The 24,350-nt window shown below is 38.1% G+C and overlaps 1 protein-coding gene across 1 annotated transcript in view; it reads left to right on the top strand.

Moving 5' to 3' along the window:
* The window catches only part of FYB2 (FYN binding protein 2), a 96,191-nt gene that overhangs the window by 41,026 nt on the left and 30,815 nt on the right, over positions 1-24,350 (top strand). Inside the window, exons 5-8 of the mRNA XM_003265134.2 lie at positions 9,922-10,031; positions 19,144-19,178; positions 21,953-21,984; positions 23,946-24,042. Of these exons, the coding sequence (XP_003265182.1) occupies positions 9,922-10,031; positions 19,144-19,178; positions 21,953-21,984; positions 23,946-24,042 (274 nt within the window). The remainder of the gene's footprint in view (positions 1-9,921; positions 10,032-19,143; positions 19,179-21,952; positions 21,985-23,945; positions 24,043-24,350) is intronic.

Here is a 24,350-nt window from a genome sequence, read left to right as displayed (position 1 = left end):
TAATAGTTGTTCAATAAATGTTGGCTGAAGAATAGAATGGACTTAGACGGCACTCGGCTTAAGACTCAAGCATATCCAGTCTATTTTTGTGATTTTCTGTTTCCCTGGGTGTATCTCATTTGCCTGTCTAAATTATAAATTCTTCAAAAGCAGAGAGATGGTCTAATATTTCTTTCTTACCAGCTGCATAATTAAAGTGTGTTTAAATTGAATGAATTAAAAATTAAAAGATCCAGGGAGTATGTTACATGAAGTTAAGGGCATTGATTTGGGAGTCAGATAACCTTGGATTCATAGTTTGAGCTCCACACACTAGCTCTGTGATCCTGGGAAAGTTATTTGATATCTCTGGGCCTTCTATTTTCTAATATGGGAAATGGTGAAATCAAATCCTTCCCCCAGGGATGTTGTGAGGATTGAGATAAATATCTCTAATTCAGCAAAGTGGAATTTCCAATGTTGTAAAGCTCTTAATAAATGGCAGAGATTTGCTGTCTGTTTGTAATAGCAGGGTTTGTCTGTATCAAGGTTGAATGCTGTAGGTGGCAGAACAGGCAGTCGGGAGACCAGGCTCCTAGCTAAAAGCCTGCCACTAGTTCAGAGAGTGACCTCATCTCCCTCTCTGTAAAACAAATGGGATCAGATATTATAGTGCGCCGCAAAGAAGACACTCTGAAATTTGAAACAAGGATATTTTAAAATTTGACTAGTGATCAAAATGAGGGCTTGTGGTCATTTTGTTTCATGCTGCTGAAGTTTCAACTGGTTTATTAGGAACCTGCTTTATCAGATCTTGTTCCTAGATGAATGGGAAAAAAAAGAGTCTGGTTTAGTTGTGTGAATTCCTAAGACACTTAGAAGAAAAGTGCTTTTAGAAAGTCATTCCCAAATTCACCCTGATCCACTGGTTCCACCTTAACCTCAAATTACAGGTTAAATGGTAATATTTTTCATTTTATAGGTGATAATGTCAGGCACAGACAAGAAAAAGAACTTCCCCATAACATTTTCCCCACATAAATAACTAATATATAAAAGAATTGATCTGTGAACTCTTGGGTCAGCCTAACAAAGGTTGGAAAAATACCGTCCAAAGCCCACTCACAAGCTCCTTGACCTTCACCATCGTCTTGTGCTTCATTATTTTCATTTTTCAGTTTTCTCTCGGTTCTAGAGTGACTTATAGTGCAGAGGAGAGAACCAATGGACTAGGAATCAGAAGATCTGGTTTCCAGACCCACCTCTGCTACTTAGCAGTGCTATCTTGGGGAAGTTACTGAATATCTCCAAGCCTCAGTTTCCTCATCTGTAGAATGCCTCATACTGCTACTGAGAGGATTATATGAGATAAAGTATATACAATTAACATGAATATAGTTTGTTCAAAGAGTGAATAATAGCATGTAACTTAATGAATGAGAAATCTGAGAGCTTCTCTTTTATACCACTAGCAGACATACTTTTCTCCCACTATGTCTCTAGCTAATAGTCTGGTCAGTCCTTTGGAATCCTCCTTGCTGTATACTCTGATGACCTCTTTCTTTGATGACTTCCATTACAGTGTGATCTATTCATGCCATGTTTGACTTTAACCGGTACATCCCCTGTGTAAGATGGTATACAGCATAATGGTTAAGACTTCAGATTCTGGATTCAAATATCTGGCTTCTTATCTCTGCTGCTAACTACTCTGTGAAATTGGAACATGCTTCAGTTTCTTCATCTGATTGTGGAAAGAATAATAGTATCTATTTTATAGAGTCAAAGATTGATACATGTAATCGAAACAGTGCTTGGCAGGTAATAATTATCAGCTGTTATTATTATTTACATGCCTTCCCATGCCTGCCTTATGAATGAGATCAATGGTTTGACAATGTAGCTTCAGAGTTAAGTTAAAGCCAGAGGGGATGGCATATTTTGTAAGGTTATGCAGCACTTTAATAACATTTACTTGGTGATCATGGTTTTGTAGTCCTTTGTAGAAATAACTGGGTTACATATATATGAATAGAAAAAAGAAATACCTAGTGCCCAGGGTTGAGAGAAGCTCTATTTGTTGTACGTTATTGTAGTAGAAGTCATAGTAGAATTGGTAAGTCGATTAGTCAGGGTTCTCTAGAAGGACAGGACTAATAGGGTAGATGTATATACAAAAGAGAGATTATTAAGGAGTATTGACCCACATGATCACAAGGTGAAGTCCCACAATAGGTCATCTGCAAGCTGAGGAGCAAGGAAGCCAGTCCAGATTCCAAAACCTCAGAAGTATCCCTACTTTTTGAAGGCTGACAGTGCAGCCTTCAGTCTGTGGCTGAAGGCCTGAGAGCCCTGGCAAACCACTGGTTTAAGTCCAAGAGTCCAAAAGCTGAGGAACTTGGAGTCCAATGTTCGAGGGCAGGAAGCATCCAGCATGGGAGAAAGATAGAGGCCAGCAGACTCAGGCAGTCTATTATTTTATTCTAGTTGCAGTGGCAGCTGATTAGGTTGTGACCACCCAGATTGAGGGTGGGTCTCACTCTCCCAGTCTGTTGACTCAAATGTTAATCCCCTGTGGCAACACCCTCACAGACACACCCTGGAATAATACTTTGCATCCTTCAATCCAATCAAGTCGACACTCAATATTAACCATCACAGTAAGGTTATGGTACATGTGGTGGTGGGATTGTGTGTATGTCTGTATACATGTATGTATATATATGTAAACACATATATACACAAATGAAAATATATATTACATAAAAAGATGTATATGTATGCACACATATGTGTGTGTTCTGTAAAATGGTAGAAGCAGGAGAACTAGTGGTGGAGGTGGTGGTAGAATTGGAAGGACAAGTAGTAGAATTGTAAAAGGGAAAATAGTATAAAAGTGAAAGTGGAAGTAGTAGTAGCGGAAGCAGAAGTAGCAAACGCTTTATGCCAAGCACTACACTAAGCATGGCATAAATTATATCATTTCATTCTCATATAAAGAGGATTAAAGGGTGAAGAGACTTAGGTTGAAGCATCCACCCAAGGTCATAGACTGGTAGAGCTGAGATTCACTGCCACCTCTGTCTTTCTGAAGCCTATGTTTCTCTGAATCATTCTGCTCTACTGATTCATTGATTGTTCATCTCTAACCATTATCTAATATGTATACGAAACAAGTTTTAGTAGCTTATGAAAAAAAATCACTCCAAATTCATCATATATTTTTGTGAACCTGGCACAAATGAATTATGAGATCCATTTTATTTAGCATAGATGTCACTTTTAAAAGTTTAATCACCAATCATTTCATTCAAGGGAAGGATTTCTTAGGGTGAAGGGCTATGAGTAGAGTATTCTTACTTTATTTACTGGAAATAGAAATTTGTCCAGTTTGGGACTTTGGACAATTGAGAAATCAGATGGTGTCACACTCCCTTGTCACCAGGAACCTGTAGAATGTTACAACAGAGCAAATGCTGACTAAGCTATTCCTGTTCATCCTGTCTCCAAAATGCATGGCCCGTTGAAATAATAAGTGGAAGAAACTGTGTTTTCAACCTAACAAAATAAATATACAAGTATGGCTAACAGGTTTTGCTGTTCAAGTCTCAAGCTTTCTATTTAATGAAAGCTCTTCTTTAGATCTTCTAGAACTTTCTTGCAATGAAACTTTTTGCGTCATCATCATGCAGTGTGGCACAGGAGAAGACAAGAAAGGAAATTCACCTGTCAGGCACTTTCCACATTGTGATTCAGTTATTCCCACACTAAACCCTCACAGTGACTCTATGAGGAAATGAAGGCTCTGAGAACCTAAATGACTGCTCAAGACCCAACAGCCAATGAGAGGTGCATATAATGAATCTATGTACGGTGTCTAACACATGGTAAACCCTCAAGAAATAGTAGCTATTAGTGTGATTAATAATCTCACTGTTTGACCAAGTGGACAGATGTTTGAATGAGGTGCATGAGCCACTTCTCTAGAGCATACAGCCTAATACAGAGGTTAACTAATTATTCTCCAAAGGACAATGAGGGATTCTGCGGGGGCCTTTCAGGGCTGTGGACCAGAGGTAAACATGGCAAGTGGAAACAACCATGAGAGGTCACTTGTCCATGCTTTAGCTAGAGAGATCCCATTTGTTTAAACATTTATTTTGAAGATAGGATTTCCAGGAGTCCAAAAAAAATTAGAAATTTTCTGGTTTTGTAAACCATCTTTAACACTCGTATTGCCTTTAAGGAGCTGTTTTTGCTTCTTGAACACAGATAATGTTGAAGATATCACTAAGAAACATTAACGTTTTATAATGTAGTATAGAAATAACTGGAGGTTTTCTGTAAGGAAGTAAGAGAAGTTAGAAACCTGATGCTATGCCACTAATAAAAAATTTTACAAGATGTAAACCTCAAAACTTATTTTAAAATACAATATTTCTGTCCTCTCATACACTAATATTACCAGCACACTTTTGTGGAATGTCTATGTGCAGAGGGCAAATATTTCATTCAATATCCATAATGCACCTTTAAAGTAGATTTTATTATAACTGTTTTATAGAGCAGGAAATGGAGGCTTAAGGTATTTACCCAGTACTTTATAACTAGATGGTAGAAGAGAGCTAGGATTCAAATTCAGATCTGTCTGACCCCGTGTTCCACATCTGTCTCATATTCTGTGCTGCCTCCCAGTAGTGTCTATGGTCCTGTAGACACATTTTTCATAAATGTGGAAATAAAGAAGTTGAAGCATAGATTGAAATCATAATTTCTTCCCTCCAATCCAAGTTCTTTATATTGATCCACATTGTATAAAATCAAGGTGGATCTCAGATCTAGTTTTAATGGACCAGGGATAAAGGTAAAAGACATTCTCAGGTAGCAAAAAAGGAGGTTAAAATACATCTGCAACCTTCTTTCTTCCTCTTAACAATAATCCCAGCACTGATTCTTTGTAAAGACAATTGATCCTAAAGATGCCTTTTTGGAAACTTTGGTAAAATTTTCTTTATAATTATCTGAAATGAGATATTTATTCATTTTTGACCAAAGTAGTCTAAGAAATTGATTAGACATCTTTCAATTTTTCTCCAAATTGTTTCTTATCAATAAAATTAATTTACCATAGACCAAATGAGATTGTTAGGCCATTGAAGCATGAAATATATGGCATAGCCTATAATTTAAGAAAGTTTATCTTGATTACTTTATGAAGGGGGAGGGGAACAAAAATATGAGAGGAGAAGTTACTGATGCATTGGAGTTTATAATTTTTCTTTTTCAGCAAAATGAACTATTACATCTTTAGAATTATTACAGAGAATATGCACAAAAGAAAACTAGAAAATATGCAAAATAGTCAAACAAAGGAGAGAAAACAATTGGGTTGAATGTGCTTATGATTATAATAAATGAGGGAAAAGAGAACTCCAACTTTTTCACTGTCTATGATAACAACTATGTGAATATGCATATAAATGAAAAATCAGGAAGACTACCAAATGCTAAGACCTCATTTGTATTAAGGTTCAGAGGTTATGTGTAATTTTTTCTCTTTGATACTATCCACATTTGCTGTGATGTAGTTGTGATGCAGCTGAAGTCGCTTCAACTCTAACCTTTAACCCTAACCCTAACCCTAACTCTAGTCCCCTTCAACTGCATCTATAGCAAATGGAACTACCTCATATTAAATGTGGACAGTACAGAGGAGAAAAAATCATGAATTTACTCCATAATTCCATTTCCCTTTTTCCCTTTGCAGAGGCAACTCCAATCATGAATTTGTGAGTGTATCCATTTAGTATATTCTTACATTTGAGCTATAAACTCATATATCTGTCAAGGATATAGTTTTTAAATTTTTATATAAATGACACCTTATGTTACCCTTCTGCAACTTTTTTTTACAAAGCTGTGTTTTCATATTCTATCTATGTTGATGTATATGTCATTTGTTCATCATAATTGCTGTATCATATTTCCTCATATGAACACATCCTAATTTGTTTATGCATTTTCTCGCTAAGGAAGATGCAGACTGTTGTAAATTTTTACCATTTCAAATAATGCTTCAGTAATCATTCTCCTGTATTTGTAGGTAAATATAAGCAAGTTTCTCAAAGCTATTTACTTAGAAGTAGAATTGCTAAACAATACTAAATAATCAACTTCAGTGTTACTAGATATTGAAAAATTATTCTCCAAAATGGTTGTGACAATTCATACTCTCAAAGCAGTGTAAAGATTTCCTGTTTCTGGGCCGGGCGCGGTGGCTCACGCTTGTAATCCCAGCACTTTGGGAGGCCGAGGCGGGCGGATCACGAGGTCAGGAGAGCGAGACCACGGTGAAACCCCGTCTCTACTAAAAATACAAAAAATTAGCTGGGCGTGGTGGCGGGCGCCTGTAGTCCCAGCTACTCAGAGAGGCTGAGGCAGGAGAATGGCGTGAACCCAGGAGGCGGAGCTTGCAGTGAGCCGAGATTGCGCCACTGCACTCCAGCCTGGGCGACAGAGCTAGACTCCGTCTCAAAAAAAAAAAAAAAAAAAAAAAAAAGATTTCCTGTTTTTCCATATTCTTGCCAAATAAGGTATTATTTTCAAACTGGGATTCTAGCTCATCTGATGAATGTGAGCTAAATTTTCATTATCTTGATTTCCATTTCCCTGTTCACTATGAGGTTAGGAGTTTACCTTTATAAGCTATTCAATTTGACTCTTCTGTGATGACTGGCATATACTTTTGTCCAATTTTCTATGGGTTTGTCTTTTTCTTATTGCCAAAGTTCCTGATAGAGTCTAAATATTATTTGTTACACTTTACTATTAAGTGTGTTATTTCTTGGAGGGTAATCTAGTAAAGAAAGTTTATCTCTCTGGAATGCTTTTTTGCATATTAAAATAACATATTTCACTTTTATTGAAACAATGTGATTAATTACAATGATAGATTTTCTGATGTTAAGCCATCCTTGAAGCCTTGGGATAAATTTTAGTTATTCTTGAGTTATTTTCAATACTGATTAATTCATTTTTCAGTATTTAGGGAATTTGGGCTAAAATCTCTGAAGTGAGATTGGAGTATATTTTCTCTTATTCTTTGATCATTTTGAGGTCTTCATATCAAAATTGTATTATCTTCTTAAAATGAGTAGCGTAGCTTTTCCTCTTTTTCTATCCTCCAAAACAGTTCATTAAAACTTGCCTATAAAACTATTTGGTAGAGAGCAAGAAGAGAGGCGAGTTAGGGTGGAGGTAGGTACAGGGAAGAGTGGAGGTGTGTACTACTGATAAAAGTTCTTTAATGATTTATTGGCCTATTAGTTTTTGTGTTTCTTTCTTAGTCGGTATGGTAATTTTCTACTTCCCCATAAAGTTGCCAATTTTCTCTAAATTTTTAAAGTTACTGGTAGAGAGCTGATCATAACACTTTCTTTTTTTTTTTCTTTTTTCTTTTTTTTTTTTTCTGAGATGGAGTCTCGCTCTGTCGCCCAGGCTGGAGTGCAGTGGTGCGATCTCGGCTCACTGCAAGCTCCGCCTCCCGGGTTCACGCCGTTCTCCTGCCTCAGCCTCTCCGAGTAGCTGGGACTACAGGCGCCCGCCACCACGCCCGGCTAATTTTTTGTATTTTTAGTAGAGACGGGGTTTCACCGTGGTCTCGCTCTCCTGACCTCGTGATTCGCCCGCCTCGGCCTCCCAAAGTGCTGGGATTACAAGCGTGAGCCACCGCGCCCGGCCGATAACACTTTCTTAGATTTCTGAAAGCCTAAAACGATCTCTAGTTTTGTTTCCTTTCTTATCTCTAATTTGTGTCGGTGTATATGCACTCGTGTGTACCCTTTCTCATTTTCTTCATCAGTCACACTGAAGTTGGTCTAATATTAACATATCTGCTTCAGTTTTCTTTGGTACTGTTTGGTTTGTATGTCTTTTCCATCCATTTACCTTGGATCTTTGGATGTCTGCTGCTTTTAAAAAATATATCAATTCAGATACTCTTTATTTTATTGGAATAGCTTAATCTATGTGCATTTATTGCAATCCTTGACCTATCTGGACTTTTCCCAATTAAGATTTACTATGCAATTTCTATAATTGCGTTTTTTCTTTCCTTCTTTTTAAAAAATATTTAAGCTTTCTCATTGCACTTTTCCCTTCTGCCAGTTTAGAAGTTAAATATTCTATTTCTATTTTTTTAGTAGTTACAATTAAATTTTGACATCTATTATTTACAAAGTCTAATGTTAATCAAAATCTCTATCCTGCTCGTAAATAATGCAAAGACTTGAGAATAATTTTCATAGCCCTCTTTCACTACTTTCCATATTATTATTACGGAAAATAATTGTCTTAGCTATTATAATTTGAATATTGACTCCTTTACATCATTCTCTTTCTTCTTTCTTTTTATAATCCTTAATATATGTATGTTGGACTTTCTCATTCTATCCTCCCTATCTCTTCTTTTTAAATATTTTCTATCTTTTTATCTCTCTATGCTACATTCTGGGTAACGTCCTCATATCTAAATAATTCACCAATTCTAGGCTAGTGGCTCATGACTGTAATCCTAGTACTTTTGGGAGGCCAAGGCAGGTGGATCACTTGAGCCTAGGAGTTCTAGACCAGGCTGGGCAACATGGCGAGGCTTCCTTTCTACAAAAATACAAAAAAATTATCTGGGTGTGGTGGCACACACCTGTAGTCCAGCTATTCAGGAGGCTGAGGTGTGTGGATTGCTTGAGCCTGGGAGGTTGAGGCTACAGTGAGCTGAGATTGTGCCACTGTACTCCAGGCTGGGTGACAGGGTGAGAACCTGTCTCAAAAAATATATAATAATAATACTAATAACAATTCACCAATTCCTTCTGCTGCTGCATCTGGTCTACTTTTCAGCCTCTACATTAATATTTTATCTTAAGAACTATATTTTATGATCTCTATAACTCCTTTCTCCAAGTCTATAGGGCATTCTTTTCCCTCAGTCTCTTGTTTTTACCTAATGGCTTTTATTCTTCACCTTATTTCTTTGAATACTAAAAACACGTGTATTTTAAATTAACGTTCATGTTATTCTATTATTTAGGTCCCCCATTAGTTATACCTTCTGACTATCTTACTGCAGCTCATCTCCTTGTATGATTTTCAGTTTTCACTATCAGCTTATTTTGAGTGGGAATTTGTTTTCTTTGGAAACTACAGGTGCCACGGATTGTGGAAGCATCTTTACAGAATAATTTCAGATTTGCGTTTACAAGAGGGATTTGAATTTCAAGCATCAATTTTGGCTTTGTGTCTCTGAAATGGGCAGATTGTTTATTAAACCCCACCTCTGTATTTGGTGCTGGGTTTTCAAGTTTCTGATTTCTCATTGGTGACTCTTTCAGTTCCTATGGCCATAGTCAGATAGCAAACTTCCAAGCTCATTCCCTGGGAGAGTGGACGGATATGTTTAGTACTTGTTTTACAGATGGAACAGCATATTGTAACTCTGGACTTGATGCTGATAAGCTCCATTTCAGTTTCCCATTCAGATGAGGCTTATGGTTCAGACTTACCTTCTGACTCAGACATTAAATCCCCAGCTGCCCAGTCACTAAGATTTCTCTTTATCTGGTCTCAATTTCCCTTTGTGTCCCGTGACTGCAGTTCTCATTTTCATCTTTAATCGTGAATTTCCTCTGTATGTCTGGCACCTGGGGATTTTGCTTTACCGATTTCTATGTGGACTGTATAATCTTTATACAAGTCTTTGCATTGCTATCTTTCATCCAGAATTCTTATGCATTTGGAGTAGGGGTAGTTTGCCTCCCATATATGCTTAGGTCACCATATTGGCCAGACACACTTATATTATTTCTCTAATGAGGAAAAAATACAAAAAGCTTTCAAAATGTGTTTTTAAAAATGTTACATTTTAAGTAACCCTTTTTTCTCCAGGCTTTTCGATGCAGAATTTGAAGAACCACATAATTATGAGGCAACAATTTCATATCTGAGACACTCTGGCAGCTCCATTAACCTGTGCGCTGCAAAAGAAATTGCTGATCGTAAGTCTGCTAAGCCAATTAATAGTGTAACCCTGTGTGGAATGAAAATGTGTCAAAAATGATATTTTCCCTTTAGCTAACTGTAAGTTTAAAAATGCACAGCCATCCTGCACTACCATCTTATTTCTTTTTCTTTTTTTTCTGTGTCTGGTCTCTTAAAAATATAAATAAATCCAGCTGGGCATCAGTGCGATCTCACAATAGGTATTGCTGCCTTCCCAGCCTCTTCTTTTCTCCCCTTTACCAATCGACTCAGCTGCTTTGCCTTTTGTAGATATGAGGGAGGGAAAATCAAGATATGATGATTCATTTTTCTTCCTTCTCTTCCTATAGAAACTTCATCTCTTTTCTCCTGGTGTCTTTCTTGAAGTTCCCTGGTTACTTGGTGTGTGGAGAGCAAGATAACAGACCATGAGAATTAGGCCCCTGTGTTCAGTCTGAATAGGAGCAGGGGATTTATTTAATAGATCTGACCACTGGCTCAGAGCTAAGTCTTCCTGCCTCTGGCATTGCTGACAACGCTCGGGACATTTTTGTGAGTAAAGAGACCTTCTCAGGTAAAAAGATGAGGGAGCAGAGATTATAGCATTTCTACAAGTTACAATGTCCTTATTCTGCCTATAGTATCAGCCAGTTCTCTATAAAAGGCATATATTTTAGTGCTGGAATAAACACTAGTATTTAGTGAGCTTGTACTATAGGATACTGTAGTTCTGTGTTAGGTTCCCTGTGATAGAGTGGTTTGATCACCCCTAATGTTTGATACAGGAAACTGAACATCAGAAAGATTGAGTTGCATGAGGCCATAAATATAACATGGAATAGAGTTATAATGTAAAACAGGCTCAGGCTACCTCTAAATTCTATGCTTTTTCCACAAGTTTATGCTACTTTTTATTCAAGGAAGTCTGGCTTCCCTGAAAGCAGGGCTAAAAAGAGATCATCCGGTGCAACTTCTTCATTGTATAGACAAGAACCCCAAGGTTCTGGGAAAGGAAGTCATTTTCCTGGGAATACATACTTAGGAAGTTCATGAGGTAAGGATCAGGACCTACTGAAATTTCCCTCTTCTCCCTCAAGAAATAAGGGGTTGGGGCCAGGCGCGGTGGCTCATGCCTGTAATCCCAGCACTTTGGGAGTCCGAGATGGGTGGATCACGAGGTCAGGAGATTGAGACCATCCTGGCTAACACGGTGAAACCCAGTCTCTACTAAAAATACAAAAAATTTAGCCGGGTGTGGTGGTGGGAGACTGTGGTCCCAGCTACTGGGGAGGCTGAGGCAGGAGAATGGCTTGAACCTGGGAGGCGGAGTTTGCACTGAGCCGAGATCGCACCACTGCACTCCAGCCTGGGCGACAGAGCGAGACTCCGTCTCAAAAAAAAAAAAAAAAAAAAAAGAAAGAGTTGGAGAACTGTTAGAAAAACTGCCTCTCTTTTAGACTGGGCAGTCTAGATTCTCCTAAATGGCTTGTAAAATACTAGCCATAGGAAGAGCAACTCTTGACCCTGCCCAGTACCCCCAAAATGCAGTGCTGCCCCATACTCAGAGTATATGGACCCCTTCTTTAGAGCAGGGCTTCTCAAATTCTAGCATTAATACAAGTCATGCAAGGATCTTGTTAAAATGTAGATTCTGGTTCAGCAGCTCCGGTGTGGGGTCTGAGATTCTGCATTTCTAACAAGTTCCTCAGTGATATCAATGCTGCTGGTCTACAGACCACACTTTGAAAAGAAAGGCAGTGGGCACCATTTGGGCCACTTTCCAACTATATGCCCTTCTACAAGGCTAAGAATTCACAGAGCCAAATGGATGCTCCAATCAGAGCCTGCTCCTGCTCTCTCTGGACCACGTGACACCCCTAGAATCTACCCCCTTGCAAGTAGCTTATTTCAAGTGAAGTGGACCTCTGTTTCTGGGAAGATGGAACAGATGTGCTTTTGTCCTATTGCTCCTGCTAAGTACAGCTAAAAGCCCCAGGCATTATGTATGTCAAACAAACATAAGAAGACTAGATGACTCTGAAGGATAGAGAGAAGAAGGTAGACCAGCTAGGGACATCAGGCCCCAAGGAAGGATAAGGTGGTGAGTTCCCTGGTTTTCTTCTTGCCTCGAATATGTCAGTTTTGGAGGTAAAAAAGTTAGCAACCCAGAAACACCAGTGGGCACAACAGCTTCAGTGGAAGCCTGCTCTTTCTAGCCAAACGACCAGGAAAAGGGCAACCTAGAAAGACAGAAAACCTCTGGACAATAACTAGTCTACTCCAGCCAAACATCATAGAAAAAAATGTGACCCACCACCAACAGCAATGCTGAATGGGGAGCCTGGACATCTACCCTCAGCAGGCTGCAATGATGCACCCAACTCCTCCACTGGAGTGATGTCAGAGAAGGCCAAGTAGGGAGCTGGGATTTCCACCCCTGCCAGGTGGTAATAAAATTCCACTTAGTGTCCATAAAGATTATGTGAGGAACTTTGACTTTCACTCCCCTTCTAGCAGTAACAAGATGCCCTTCTCCCTACTTCAAAGGATGGTGTCAGGGGAGACCTAGTAGAAAGGATCTTCATAACCACCCAGCAGTAAGAAGGCCACCCTCTCCTTATAGTGTCAGCAAAGGCCATATGGGAAGTAATAGCAGGACACTCCTACTCTTCCCAGCTAAGATGTTATCAGCAGAAGCCTACTGGAGAGCCAAACTCCTTCCTACTTCTGCCCAGCAGTGATGAGGTGCTGTTTTCTCACTTGGGTGTTGTTATGAACTGATTGCTTGTTACTCTCTAAAATGCTGAAAACCTACCCCCTAATGCGATGGTATTTAGGAGTTGAGATCTTTAGGAGGTAGTTAGTATTACATGAGGTGATGAGGGTGGAGCCCTCTCGAATGGGATTCGTGTCTTTACAAGCATCCCAAGAGAGGTTGCTTTCTTCTTCTCCATATGAGGGCACAGTGAGAAGACAGCTGTCTATGAACCAGGAAGCAGGCCCTCACAAGAACTGAATCCGTTGTCACTTTGATCTTGGAACTTCCAGCATCCAGAACGTGAGGAATAAATTTCTGTTATTTATTAGCCAGGCAATTTATGGTATTTTGTTACAGCAGCTGAAGCTGAAAAAAAAAGTATCTGCCAAAATTGAGATGGCTGAAATACTAGAATTTTCTGACTAAGACTTTAAAGCAGATTTTATAAAATTTTCCAATGCATAGTTATGGACATGCTTGAAATAAATGAAGAAAAGTCTTATCAAAGAAATAAAATGTCTCTATAGAGAAAGAGAAATGTAAAAAAAAATGACAATGTTAGAACTAAAAAATAAAAAGGTCAGTGGATGTGCTCAACAGCAGAATGGAGGGATGAAAGCATCAATGACGTAAAAATAAACAATAGTAACTACCAAATCTGAACAAGGAGAAAATAGACTGAAAAAAAACATGAAAAGAGCTTCAAAAAATTGTGAGACTATAACAAAAGATTTAACATTCGTGTCATTAGACTTCTGGAAAGAGAAGAGAAGGAGTGCATGACTGAAGAAGTACTTGGAGAAACAGTGACTGAAAACTCCCCCAGTTTGGCAGAAGACATAATATGGGTCAGGAGCGGTGGCTCACGCCTGTAATCCCAGCACTCTGGAAGGCCAAGGCGAGTGGATCACCTAAGGTCAAGAGTTCAAGACCAACCAGGCCAACATGGTGAAACCTCGTCTCTACTAAAAATACAAAAAAATTAGCTAGGCGTGGCGGTGGACACCTGTAATTCTAGCTACTTGGGAGGCTGAGGCAGGAGAACCTCTTGAACCCAGGAGGCAGAGGCTGCAGTGAGCCGAGATTGCACCATTGCACTCTAGCTTGGGCAATAAGAGCGAAACTCCATCTAAAAAAAAAAAATAGACATAATATGACAACAGATTCAAGAAACCAAGCAAATCTAAAAGAACTGCAATCTCATGAAGAATCATAATCAAACTTCTTAAAGACAGAGAAAAATTCTTAAAAGCAAGCAGCAGGAAGGAAACAATAAGGATAAGATTAGAAATAAATGAAATGAAATGAAAACAAAAAACAATAGAGAAAATCAATGGAACCAAAAATGTGTTCTTTGAAAAAAAATCAATAAAATTGACAAACTTCTAGTAAGGTTGAAAAAATTGATAAACATCTAGCAAGGCTGAAAAAATTGATAAACATCTAGCAAGGCTGAAAAAATTGATAAACTTCTAGCAAGGCTGAAAAAGAAATAGGAAAAAGATATAATATTAAGACTGAAGCAGGGATATCATTATAGACCCTGTAGATATCAAAACAATCATAAGGGAATATTATGAACAACTCTCCACATTTGAACTTAACAACTTAGATAAAAAAAAAGGAACAATTCCTCAAAAAGCACAAATTACCACAACTCACCCAAAATAAATAATTTGAATACTCCTGTAACTCTCAAGAAAAACTGAATGCATAGTTTAAAAACTCCCCCAAAATGAACTCTAAGTCAGGTGATTTCACTGAAAAATTCTATCAGGCATTTAAAGATGAATTAATACCAATTTTATGCAATCCTTCCCAAAAATGGAGAAGGAGAAAACACATTTTGTTTTTTTAAGCTAATATTACCATGATATCAAAACTAGACAAAGGCAGTACAAAAGAAGAAAATTTCAGATCAATATCCTTAATTAGTATAGTCATAAAAATCCTCAACAAAATATTAGCAAATAGAATTCAGCAACATAGAAAATGAATTATTCTTCATGATCAAGTGTGGTTTATTCTTCATTTGGTTGTGGTATATAAGGGTGCAGAGATGCAAAGCTGGTTCAGTATTCAAAAATCAAAATCACCATATTGGCAGGATAAAGAAGAAAAATCAGACAATCTGTGCAGAAAATAATTTAACAAAATTCAACCTCCATTTATGATTTAAAAAACTGTCATAAAAATAGGAACAGATAGGGACTCTGTTGTCTTCCTCAGCTTGATAAAGAGCATTTACACGACGCCTACAGCTAATCATGATACTTAATGTTGAAACACTGAATGCTTTTCCCCTACTACCAGTAACAAGGCAAGAATGTCTGCTGTTACCATTGCTATTCAACATAGTGCTGGACGTTCTAGCAGTGCAATAAGGCAAGCAAAGGAAATAAAATGTATACAGATAGAAAAGGAATAAATAAAACTATCTTATTCACAGTGGCGTGATTATCGAGATAGAAATTCCCAAGGAATTTACCAAAAAAGCACACAAAAACCCTCCTAGAACTAATAAATGATTTCAGAAAGATTGTAGGATATGAAATAAACATACAAAAAAATCAATTATATTTCTGTATATCAGGAATGAACATACAAATACTGAAATTGAAAAATATATCATTTATAATTGCTTAAAAATAGATATGTATTTATATTTAAATCCTACAAAGCATGATAAGGCCTAAAAGCTTAAAGCTATAAAATTCTGATTAAATCAAAGAAAATCTAAATAAGTGGAGCGACATACCATGTTTATGGATTGGAAGACACAACATAGTAAAATTGACAGTAAAAATGTCAATTATCTCAAAATGATACACAGGTTTAATAAAATTCCTATAAAAATCCCAGTAAGATCTTTTGCAGATATAGATAAGATTATCCTAAAATGCATATAGAAAGGCAAAGGAGTTAGAATACCTAAAAACAATTTTGAAAAATAAAAGGGAGGCATTAGTATAAACCAGTTTTAAGAATTATCAGTATAATAAGACTACGTGGTCTTGGCAGAGAGAGACACATAGAACAATGGAACAGAATTGAGAATTCAGAAATAGACCTATACAGATATGCCCAACTGTTGTTATTTTTTTTTAACAAAGATGTAAAGGCAGCTCAATAGAGGAAAGACAGCCTTTTAAAAAATGGTGTTGGACCAATTACCATAGGTAAACGAAAATAAACTTTGGCTTAAGTCTCACACCTTATACAAAAGTTAACTTAAAATGAATCTTTCCTCTTTGTTTTTTGTACACCAAAGGTGAGACATCTAAATGTTACCTTTCAAAGAGGTAGGGAGAGAGAGGGAAGGAAGGAGAAAGAGGTCAAGGTGGTTGGCTTTTGCTGTTGCCTTTGGGTGGCTGTCCCTTGAACAAGGCCAAGAAAACAGCGAAGACCATCCTTGTTTAGTGCTTAGCTCAGCACTGGTGCCTTTGGTGAGGTCTCATCTCTTTTATACAGAACTTGGCATTGGGCATACATGATTCAGGTTGTTCTAAAAGCTCTGCAGAATTGTCCTCAGAGGTCATATAGACTAGTGCTTTGCAGACTGTACTTCTAGGCCCCAGAGAATTTTTTGAAGAGTCTTGGAGACTCTTGGAGATACCTTCAGAGTTCTGTTTACACTTCTGCATAACATTCCATTTAAATTAATAAAGCCATGGATGGAAGAAAATTTGCAAGCTGTTTCTTACCTGAGTGATCTTAGACAATTTACTTCACTTGGCCGGCTGGCTGTTTCCTCGTCAGTAAAATTGGAATATTAGTAGTGATTGTCATGAGAATTAAATGAAATAATGCATTTAAATGCTTGGCATAGTGCCTGCTATAAATAAGTATAAAAAATGTTAGTTTCTTTTAAATTATTGTTTTTATTATGTTAGTGATAAACATTTCACCTCCAGGTGTAAAAGAGGTGATGGGACTTTTCCAAGGTCATACAGACAGGATGAGGAGAAGGAACAAAAGGCCTCCAAGACACGACCATGTTGTGACACTAGCAGTTGGAGGGTTGCTGAGGACCATCTTCAGATATTTGTCCTTTCTCTGCCTGCACAATAAAGCTAATCAGTGGAGAGAGGGTTATATAACTCTGTACAGAAAGTAAGCAAGGACTCTCATGCTGTGGATCACACGCTCTTGTCATAATTCCTAGTCCATTCCTGACCCTTTGGGATGTAGCCCTTTATCCTCTATATTCCTACCTTGGAACAGATGTTGGAATTCCTACCTAAGTTTGGATAGCTTAGCTTACCATGAAAGAACCTCCACTTTGTTAAAAAGCAGTAACAACATTATGAATACATTATTAATTGAACGTGTATTATCTTTGTTTACAAGCCATGGCAAGTAAGCCTTCTCCCGGCTTTGGTTTCATCATTTCTAAGACAGAGTAAGTAATAATATCCATCCCAAGGTGGTTAGGAGAAGCAAATGAGCTCATAATTTGTTTTTGAAAAGCATAGACAAGCAAATAAATTGGAGTAGAAAGAAGGAGATTATTATTTTTAAAATTGAAAAGCAAATTCATATCAGGAATGGATATTGGGCAAACTGTATCACAAACAGGTATTTTTAAAGTATTAATAAGTGCACACACAATTACCTAATTTAAAGTATTATGTGTACAATTACCCAAGTTGAAATACATATTATTAATTATCCATGTAGAATTTTAGGTCTGTGTCAACAATTATATGCTGATAGTCCCTAAACAAAACCTAGCATTTCATTGATTTTATCAGTGTATTATATATTTAGAATAATAAAAGCTTGGAAATGCAACATATTGTTCAATCAGTTTTCTAAAGCTTCAGGACTTTAGCAGCAAGAAAGAGAAAAACAGAGGGAGGAGTCCTATTTTTATGCATATATGTTCATTAACAGTAGGGATAAAACTTTTATAAATAACTTTTAAGCAAAGAAAACCAAACAAGCAATTTTATTTTATCAAAAAACATTGCCATTTTCTATACAATGTCCAGTGTTCTGCTAGGTATATTAAATTTCTTTTCTTTCTTTTTTTTCTTTTTTTTTTTTGTGATGGATTCTCACTCTGTTGCCCAGGCTGGAATACAGTAGCGCGATCTCGGCTCACTGCAACCTCTGCCTCCCTGGTTAAAGTGATTCTCCTGCCTCAGCCTCCAGAGTAGCTGGGATCATAGGCCTCCCACTGTGCCCGACCAGTTTTTGTATTTTTAGTAGAGATGGTGTTTCACTATCTTGGCCAGGCTGGTCTTGAACTCCTGACCTTGTGATCCACCTGCCTCGGCCTCCCTAAGTGCTGGAATTACAGGCATGAGCCACCACACCTGGCCAAATTTCTTACATTATTTCCTTGAATCTCCCCATTAACTCTGTAAGGCAGGTACCAATTGATCCATTTTTATAGAGGAGCAAGCTGAGGCTCAAAGAAATGAAGTAATTTGTCTGAAATACCCTATGTAGGAGTGGCAGAACAGTGTTTGAACTCAAATTCTTGTCACTACTTGTATTTATTAATAAGTCATGTGCTATACAATGTTTCAGTTAACAATGAATTGCGTATCCAGCAGTGGTCCCATAAGATGATAATACTGTATTTTTACTGTACCTTTTCTATGTTTAGATACACAACTATTTATAATTGTGTTATAATTGCCTACAGTATTCAGTACAGTAACATGCTATGCAGGTTTGTTGCCTGGGAGCAATAGGCCATACCCTATATCCTAGGAAGGTAGTAGGCTATACCATCTAGGTTTGCATAAGTATGTTCTATGATATTCACATGGTGATGAAATCACCTAAGGATGCATTTCTCAGAACAGATCCCCATTGTTAAGCGATGCATGACTGTAATTAAGATTGGCATCATGTCATTAAATAAAATCCACAAAACTATTGGAAAAGTCAAAAGGTGGGTCAGCCTTAGTTGGTGTGCTCGTGTTTTCAAACTGTATTTAAGGAAATAAAAATGGCTGTGGAACAGAGCACTTTGGGGCATGGTAGAGAATTCATTTTGTTGAAGTGGGATTTAGGCTTTTTCCTTTTCCTTTCCTTTCACGTTTGCCTTCTGAGCTGCCACTACATTTTAGTGCTTTCTTTTAAGCATGGAGTATCTGTTTGCCAAAACAGGAAACTGAAATGGTTTCACATGCTTCATCGACTGTAAATTCCACTCTGGAAATCCCCACAGAAATTAAAACCATGATCACTGACCCCAAAATTTCCCAAACTTTGTAGATAGAGCTTTACATAGTCTGATTTCTTAAAGGTGAGAAAACTGAATTCTGGAATCTTTTATAACTGCTTTAATCCTGGGTACTGTAAGAAATGGGTGGATAAACTGCCTTGAAATAATTTTTTTATGTTTATTTTAGCAACTTATGAAGTTGGAATTGAAGAACTCCAAAAGGTATTGTTTCTCCTTACCAACATTATAACTAAAAGTAAAATAAGCATGCAAGTTTGATTCTAAAGTAGTATCTTTTAGAGGGAAGAAATGTCTTTGTTTTCATTTTTCCTCCTACTTCTGAGGCTTTTCCAGACTCCAGTTTCTAAGAGTCTGCACTTTGAGCCCTGTTACTGTCAGAGACAAAAATGTGTGATCGGATGGGAGGAAATGGTCCCAATTCATCCATAGCCCTTTTCTGTGGCGGGCAGTGACAACTAGCTTTTAATAACTGTGACTTCCAGCGAGAAGAGTTCTATGGCACAATCCAGGTTTGCATATCCTGGCTTTCAGACCCCTTAGGGCATGCTTTCTGGGCTCCTACTAGATCATGGTGCCAGGTGCCACCTGGAGGCAGCATAGCAACCTGATTAGGGCACAAGCAGAATCACTGCTGGCCTCAATCCCAACTCCTGGCTATGTGATCTTGAATGTCCATTTCCTCACCTGCAAAATGGGGATAATAAAGCACTCACATCCGAGGTCCTTGTGAGAATGAAAATAAGATAAATGAAGGTAAACAGCTTATTAGTAAGTGCTTGAAACAGAGCATTTCACCTCTCTGAAACTTAGATGTGTCCTCTACAAAATGGTGTATTCTTGGCCAGGCATAGTGGCTCATGCCTATAAGCCTAGCACTTTGGGAGGCCAAGGCAGACAGATCACTTGAGTCCAGGAGTTCAAGACCAGCCTGGGCAACATGGTGAAACACTGTCCCTACAAAGAAAATACAAAAATTGGCCAGGAGTGGTGGTATATGCCTGTAGTCCCAGCTACTCGGGAGGCTGAGGCAGGAGGACCGTTTAAGCCCAGGAGGTGGAGGTTGCAGCGAGCCAATATTGTACCACTACACATTAGCCTGGGCAGTAGACAGACTGAGACCCTGTATCAAAAAAAGAAAGAAAGAAAGAGAAAGAAGGAAGGAAGGAAAGAAAAAGAAAGAAAGAAAGAAGGAAGAAAGGAAAGAAAGAAAGAAAGAAAGATAGACGGAGGGAGAGAGAGAGAGAAAGAAAGAAAAGAAAGAGAGAAAGAAAAAGAAAGAAAAGAAGGAAAGAAAAGGCGTATTTTCCACGAGGACAGGAAGCATATGTCTTGCGGTTACTGTATTTGCAATAGTAGATGCTCAATAAATAAAGGGACCAATACTTGTTTCACTGAATATCTGGGAGAAGTAAGGCAAACACAGTATGTAAGCACTGTGTAAGCTCATAGAAGTCCCTTACCTAGTGTTTTAATGGGATCAGTTAAGCTTCTACTCTTTTCTCACTGGGTACATTTAGTCTAGATCCTTCATCTCTCTGCTTCAGTTTTCTTATGCTTGCTGGTAAGGATTATTCATTTGTGGATACACTTTGTCACTAGAAAAATATGACTGATTATTATTTCTATTAATGGGAGTAGAAATAGCCTATTAAAATGCTTCATGTACCTGGCAACATCAACAAATAATAAACTATTCAATACAAATGAACTCGCCAAGTAAATGAATTTTATCCCATTTTATTCCAATTTTCTGTTTTAAGTAAAACATACAATTATTTTTAATTTTTAAATCTTTTAACTCTCATACACGTTTTGTGTTTATCTCTGTATTTTTAAGCTCAGCGAGTGGAATCTGATCTCTTCCTTTCTTAATGACTTGGAATATTCTTGACTATAAGGGACTGAGTCAACATAGTTTATGCTCTTCTTTTGAGATGCTCTTGAGCCTTTGCAGAAGAACTAGTTCCCTTCACACCAAACTACCACAAGTCAGTTTTCTGTATTCTTTTCCCTTTTTTTCTACTGTCATGATCTTTGTGTCTAGCAATGAGTTTTTCATGTGGTCAAACATGTACCAAGTCCCTCTGGTGTGATAGCACTTGTGCATAGACAGTAGCGCTTAACCCTCATAGTTACCCTGTGAGCTGATATCACTGCTCCCATATTACAGATGACATTAAGGCTCAGAGAGGTTTAGTAACCTGTAAATCATGTAACAAAGATACAAAACAAGGTCTGTCTGACTTGTCATTCTACCAATGCTGCATCTAATTTGCTAGAATTATGTGTAAAATAAGAACCAATAGTCTCTGAATAATGGCCTGCAGGGCTGCCCTCAAAGGAGAGTATAATGAGCTATGATACCTGGATTTTGTGATGGCATTTTAGATGCTTACATATTTTCTATTCTTTTCAGAGTTCTTAGACAGATTCCAAATAATGAATGGCACCAGATCTATAATCACCGAATAAATGAGGGGCTACATAGTGATCATTGGGACATAATTTTAATGGAGCCAAATATAGATCCTGCAAGATTGGAGCGGTGATCACAGGGCGCATGATCAGCGAGTAAGGGAGAAATTCCAGCATTACTTGTGCACTTGTGAATACCAATTTGCCCACTAAAATATTGCATAAATCTCACAAATTCATATTTTCTCATAGGATTTAGAAGTTATTTACATTTCCGATGCATTTCTGGAAAGGTGTGCATACAACAATTTTTCTGAGTCACATCATACATTTCTTTGGGCATGCCCTGTAACTTCAGAAATGCTTGTTTTCATTTCTGATTGATCTTCAGCCCCACTGCAACAGTTCCTGGAACTTCCTGTGGCCAGTGTCTGCCTTTGCTCTCTATTGAGGCTTCATCCCCCTCACCTTTTGGTATAGTCTCTAATGATCTGTAACCAAACAACAGAGCCTGATTCAGGTTGATTTATGAAAATAACAATTTCCCTCTTTACTTTCAGCCTTGGAAGAATTTTCCCTATCCAGAACCTAGGTGAGTTTTATCTTCAAAAAGAAAAGCATCTGTCCAACCACTGACTTTCTGATGACTGAACTAGTTTTCCTCTATGGGCCAGCTATGTTTCCAAATTGAACTAGCCTGGTTCAGTTTCCCCGGCACCTTGCAAGTTACCTAGTACAGAGGAAGTGATCCATGATCCTGCCTTGCCTCCCCCTGTCATCTTATTCTAGCCTATATTGCACTCAGCAAACATTTACTGAGTACCCAACGTGTGCCAGATATGTGCTCACCACTGGGGCTGTAGCAGTGATGGAGACCTCGCTATTGCTTTCAGGATCTCCTGAATTAGTGGGAGAGTCACACAATCAAACAGGAAAATAATAATAACATGAATTCTAAAGAACTGGCAATTTCTGAAATGTACCATGCTGTTTGAAGTCTCTTTGCCTTTGCTCTTTTAAGTCATTGATTCACCCCAATTTAACAATCTGGCAAGCTTCTACTAATCTATCAAGCACCCCTCATGTATGAACCCTTCCTTCATTCCACTCCCTCAGAGAGAAGTGACCAATCCCTTGCCTGTGGTACCACTGTAAGGTCTGTTTGCACAGTATGTTTGCACAAATGCCACAGTATGTAGTTCGCTAACATGTGAATTCATCCTCCCCTCCCTACTCCCCTTCTTGTCTGGGAGCTCCTTGTATGTAGGGCCAATGTTTTAATGTTTTTGTTGTTCCTGGTACCTCTCACACTTCTTGGGTCCAGAGGAATGCCCTGGCACATAGTAGTGCTCTTACCTGCCTCTTCAGAGTCTGTATCTAGCCCTTCTCCCTGGAGTTATTCTAATCTATTTTTAAAAAGCATGGTTGATGAGCTCTGGAGAAGCAAATATCAAAATTTCCTGGTTGAGTCTAAAAACGTGCTGAATCATGGAGAAAACCTGCTTTAGCTGGATGGGCTACCTTCCTCTCTCTCCCTGAGTTCCTGCCTGTCCCTAAACTTATGACTCTCATAAATACCTTGTAGCACTAACGCAGTGCTGGGCACATGGTAAAGCACAGGTCAAATGATTAATTATTTAGTTCAACATTTATTGAGCTTTTACTCTTCAGACACTGCTAGATTCTGAGATACAAAACGGAATATAATATATTTTCTACCCTTGATCCAAGATGGGAGGGGAAGCCAGAGTAGTTGGGAGTGAGGGGTTACTTGGAGGGTAAAATGACCAAATAAATAGGAAATCACAATAAAATAGTATCACCGCTATGGAAGTTTAACAACACAGAAGTGAGGCTCGAAAACCAGCTATTCCTACCATGGATTACACAGCATTAATGCTGGAGTTACACATGTGAATAAGATAGTCCTGCCTTGATTTTTAGTGGTTGACAAGGCAAAGTGGAGGGACTGGAGATAGATCCAGTGATAGACGTATTGTAAGACAATATGGAAGAACAAAGTGTTAGAAGAGTAGAGAAGGTATGACTGCTTGGGAGAATCAGGGAAGCATTCTCAGAGGTAAGATGATTTAGCTATATCATGAAGGGCATTATATTTACCAGCAGTATAAGATGTGGAAAGCGTGTCTAAAGAAAAATAATAAAAAGGGAGAGTGGCTCAAATAGGATGGTGGGTTTGAGGAATTATGAGAGTCTAGACTCAAGCCAAAGTGGAGGTAAAAAGCAGCAGGAGATGAGTTTGGAAAGAAAGGTAGGAGCCAGATCACGATGAAACTTAAGTTTTATCCTACAGGCAATAGGGAGTTAGAAGATTTTAAGTGGGAATTGACACTGTGGCATTAATTGGAACGGGCAGAAACTCAAGGAAGCTATGTATATAATTGATCTGATCCTAGTCCCCTCATCTAAGATAAATGATTCATATTTGTTCAAATCTATTTTTCCCATTCATTTCATTTGGGATTGGACAGTACACTATCATTTAAACACTCTAAGCTTCATTTTTTTTCCTGGTATCTCTTCACATTTCAGTGCTAAACATGAAGATAAAAAAATGAAGGAAAAAGAGCCATGTGAATTGGAACCTAAAAACACAGAAAAGGAACCACATTCAAGCCATGTTTTCAAGGTACCTATGTTCTACGGTTCCTGCAGTTTAGACATATAACAGATCAGTTCATGGGGATGACTTTATATAGCCTGAGAGAGCTCTTCAGAAAGGCAGAGCTAGAAAAGGCAATGGGCATTTGATATTGTATCAAGGAAATAAATGTAACAATGACACTAAGCTCCAGCCCCTAATTTTCCACTTTTTAGCCATGAAGCCGGCCTTAGAAGCAGGGCTGGGACTAGATTAAGTCCAACAAGAAACCCAGGGTGCAAACTATAAGGCAGTACCCACTCTCAGGTGCCATCTCTGCCCTTGAACTACCCTGG

Source organism: Nomascus leucogenys, chromosome 5 (genome assembly GCF_006542625.1).
Source record: "Nomascus leucogenys isolate Asia chromosome 5, Asia_NLE_v1, whole genome shotgun sequence".
Taxonomy (NCBI): domain Eukaryota; kingdom Metazoa; phylum Chordata; class Mammalia; order Primates; family Hylobatidae; genus Nomascus; species Nomascus leucogenys.
Note: the sequence above shows the minus strand (reverse complement) of the source record. Positions and strands in the feature narration are given on the sequence as shown.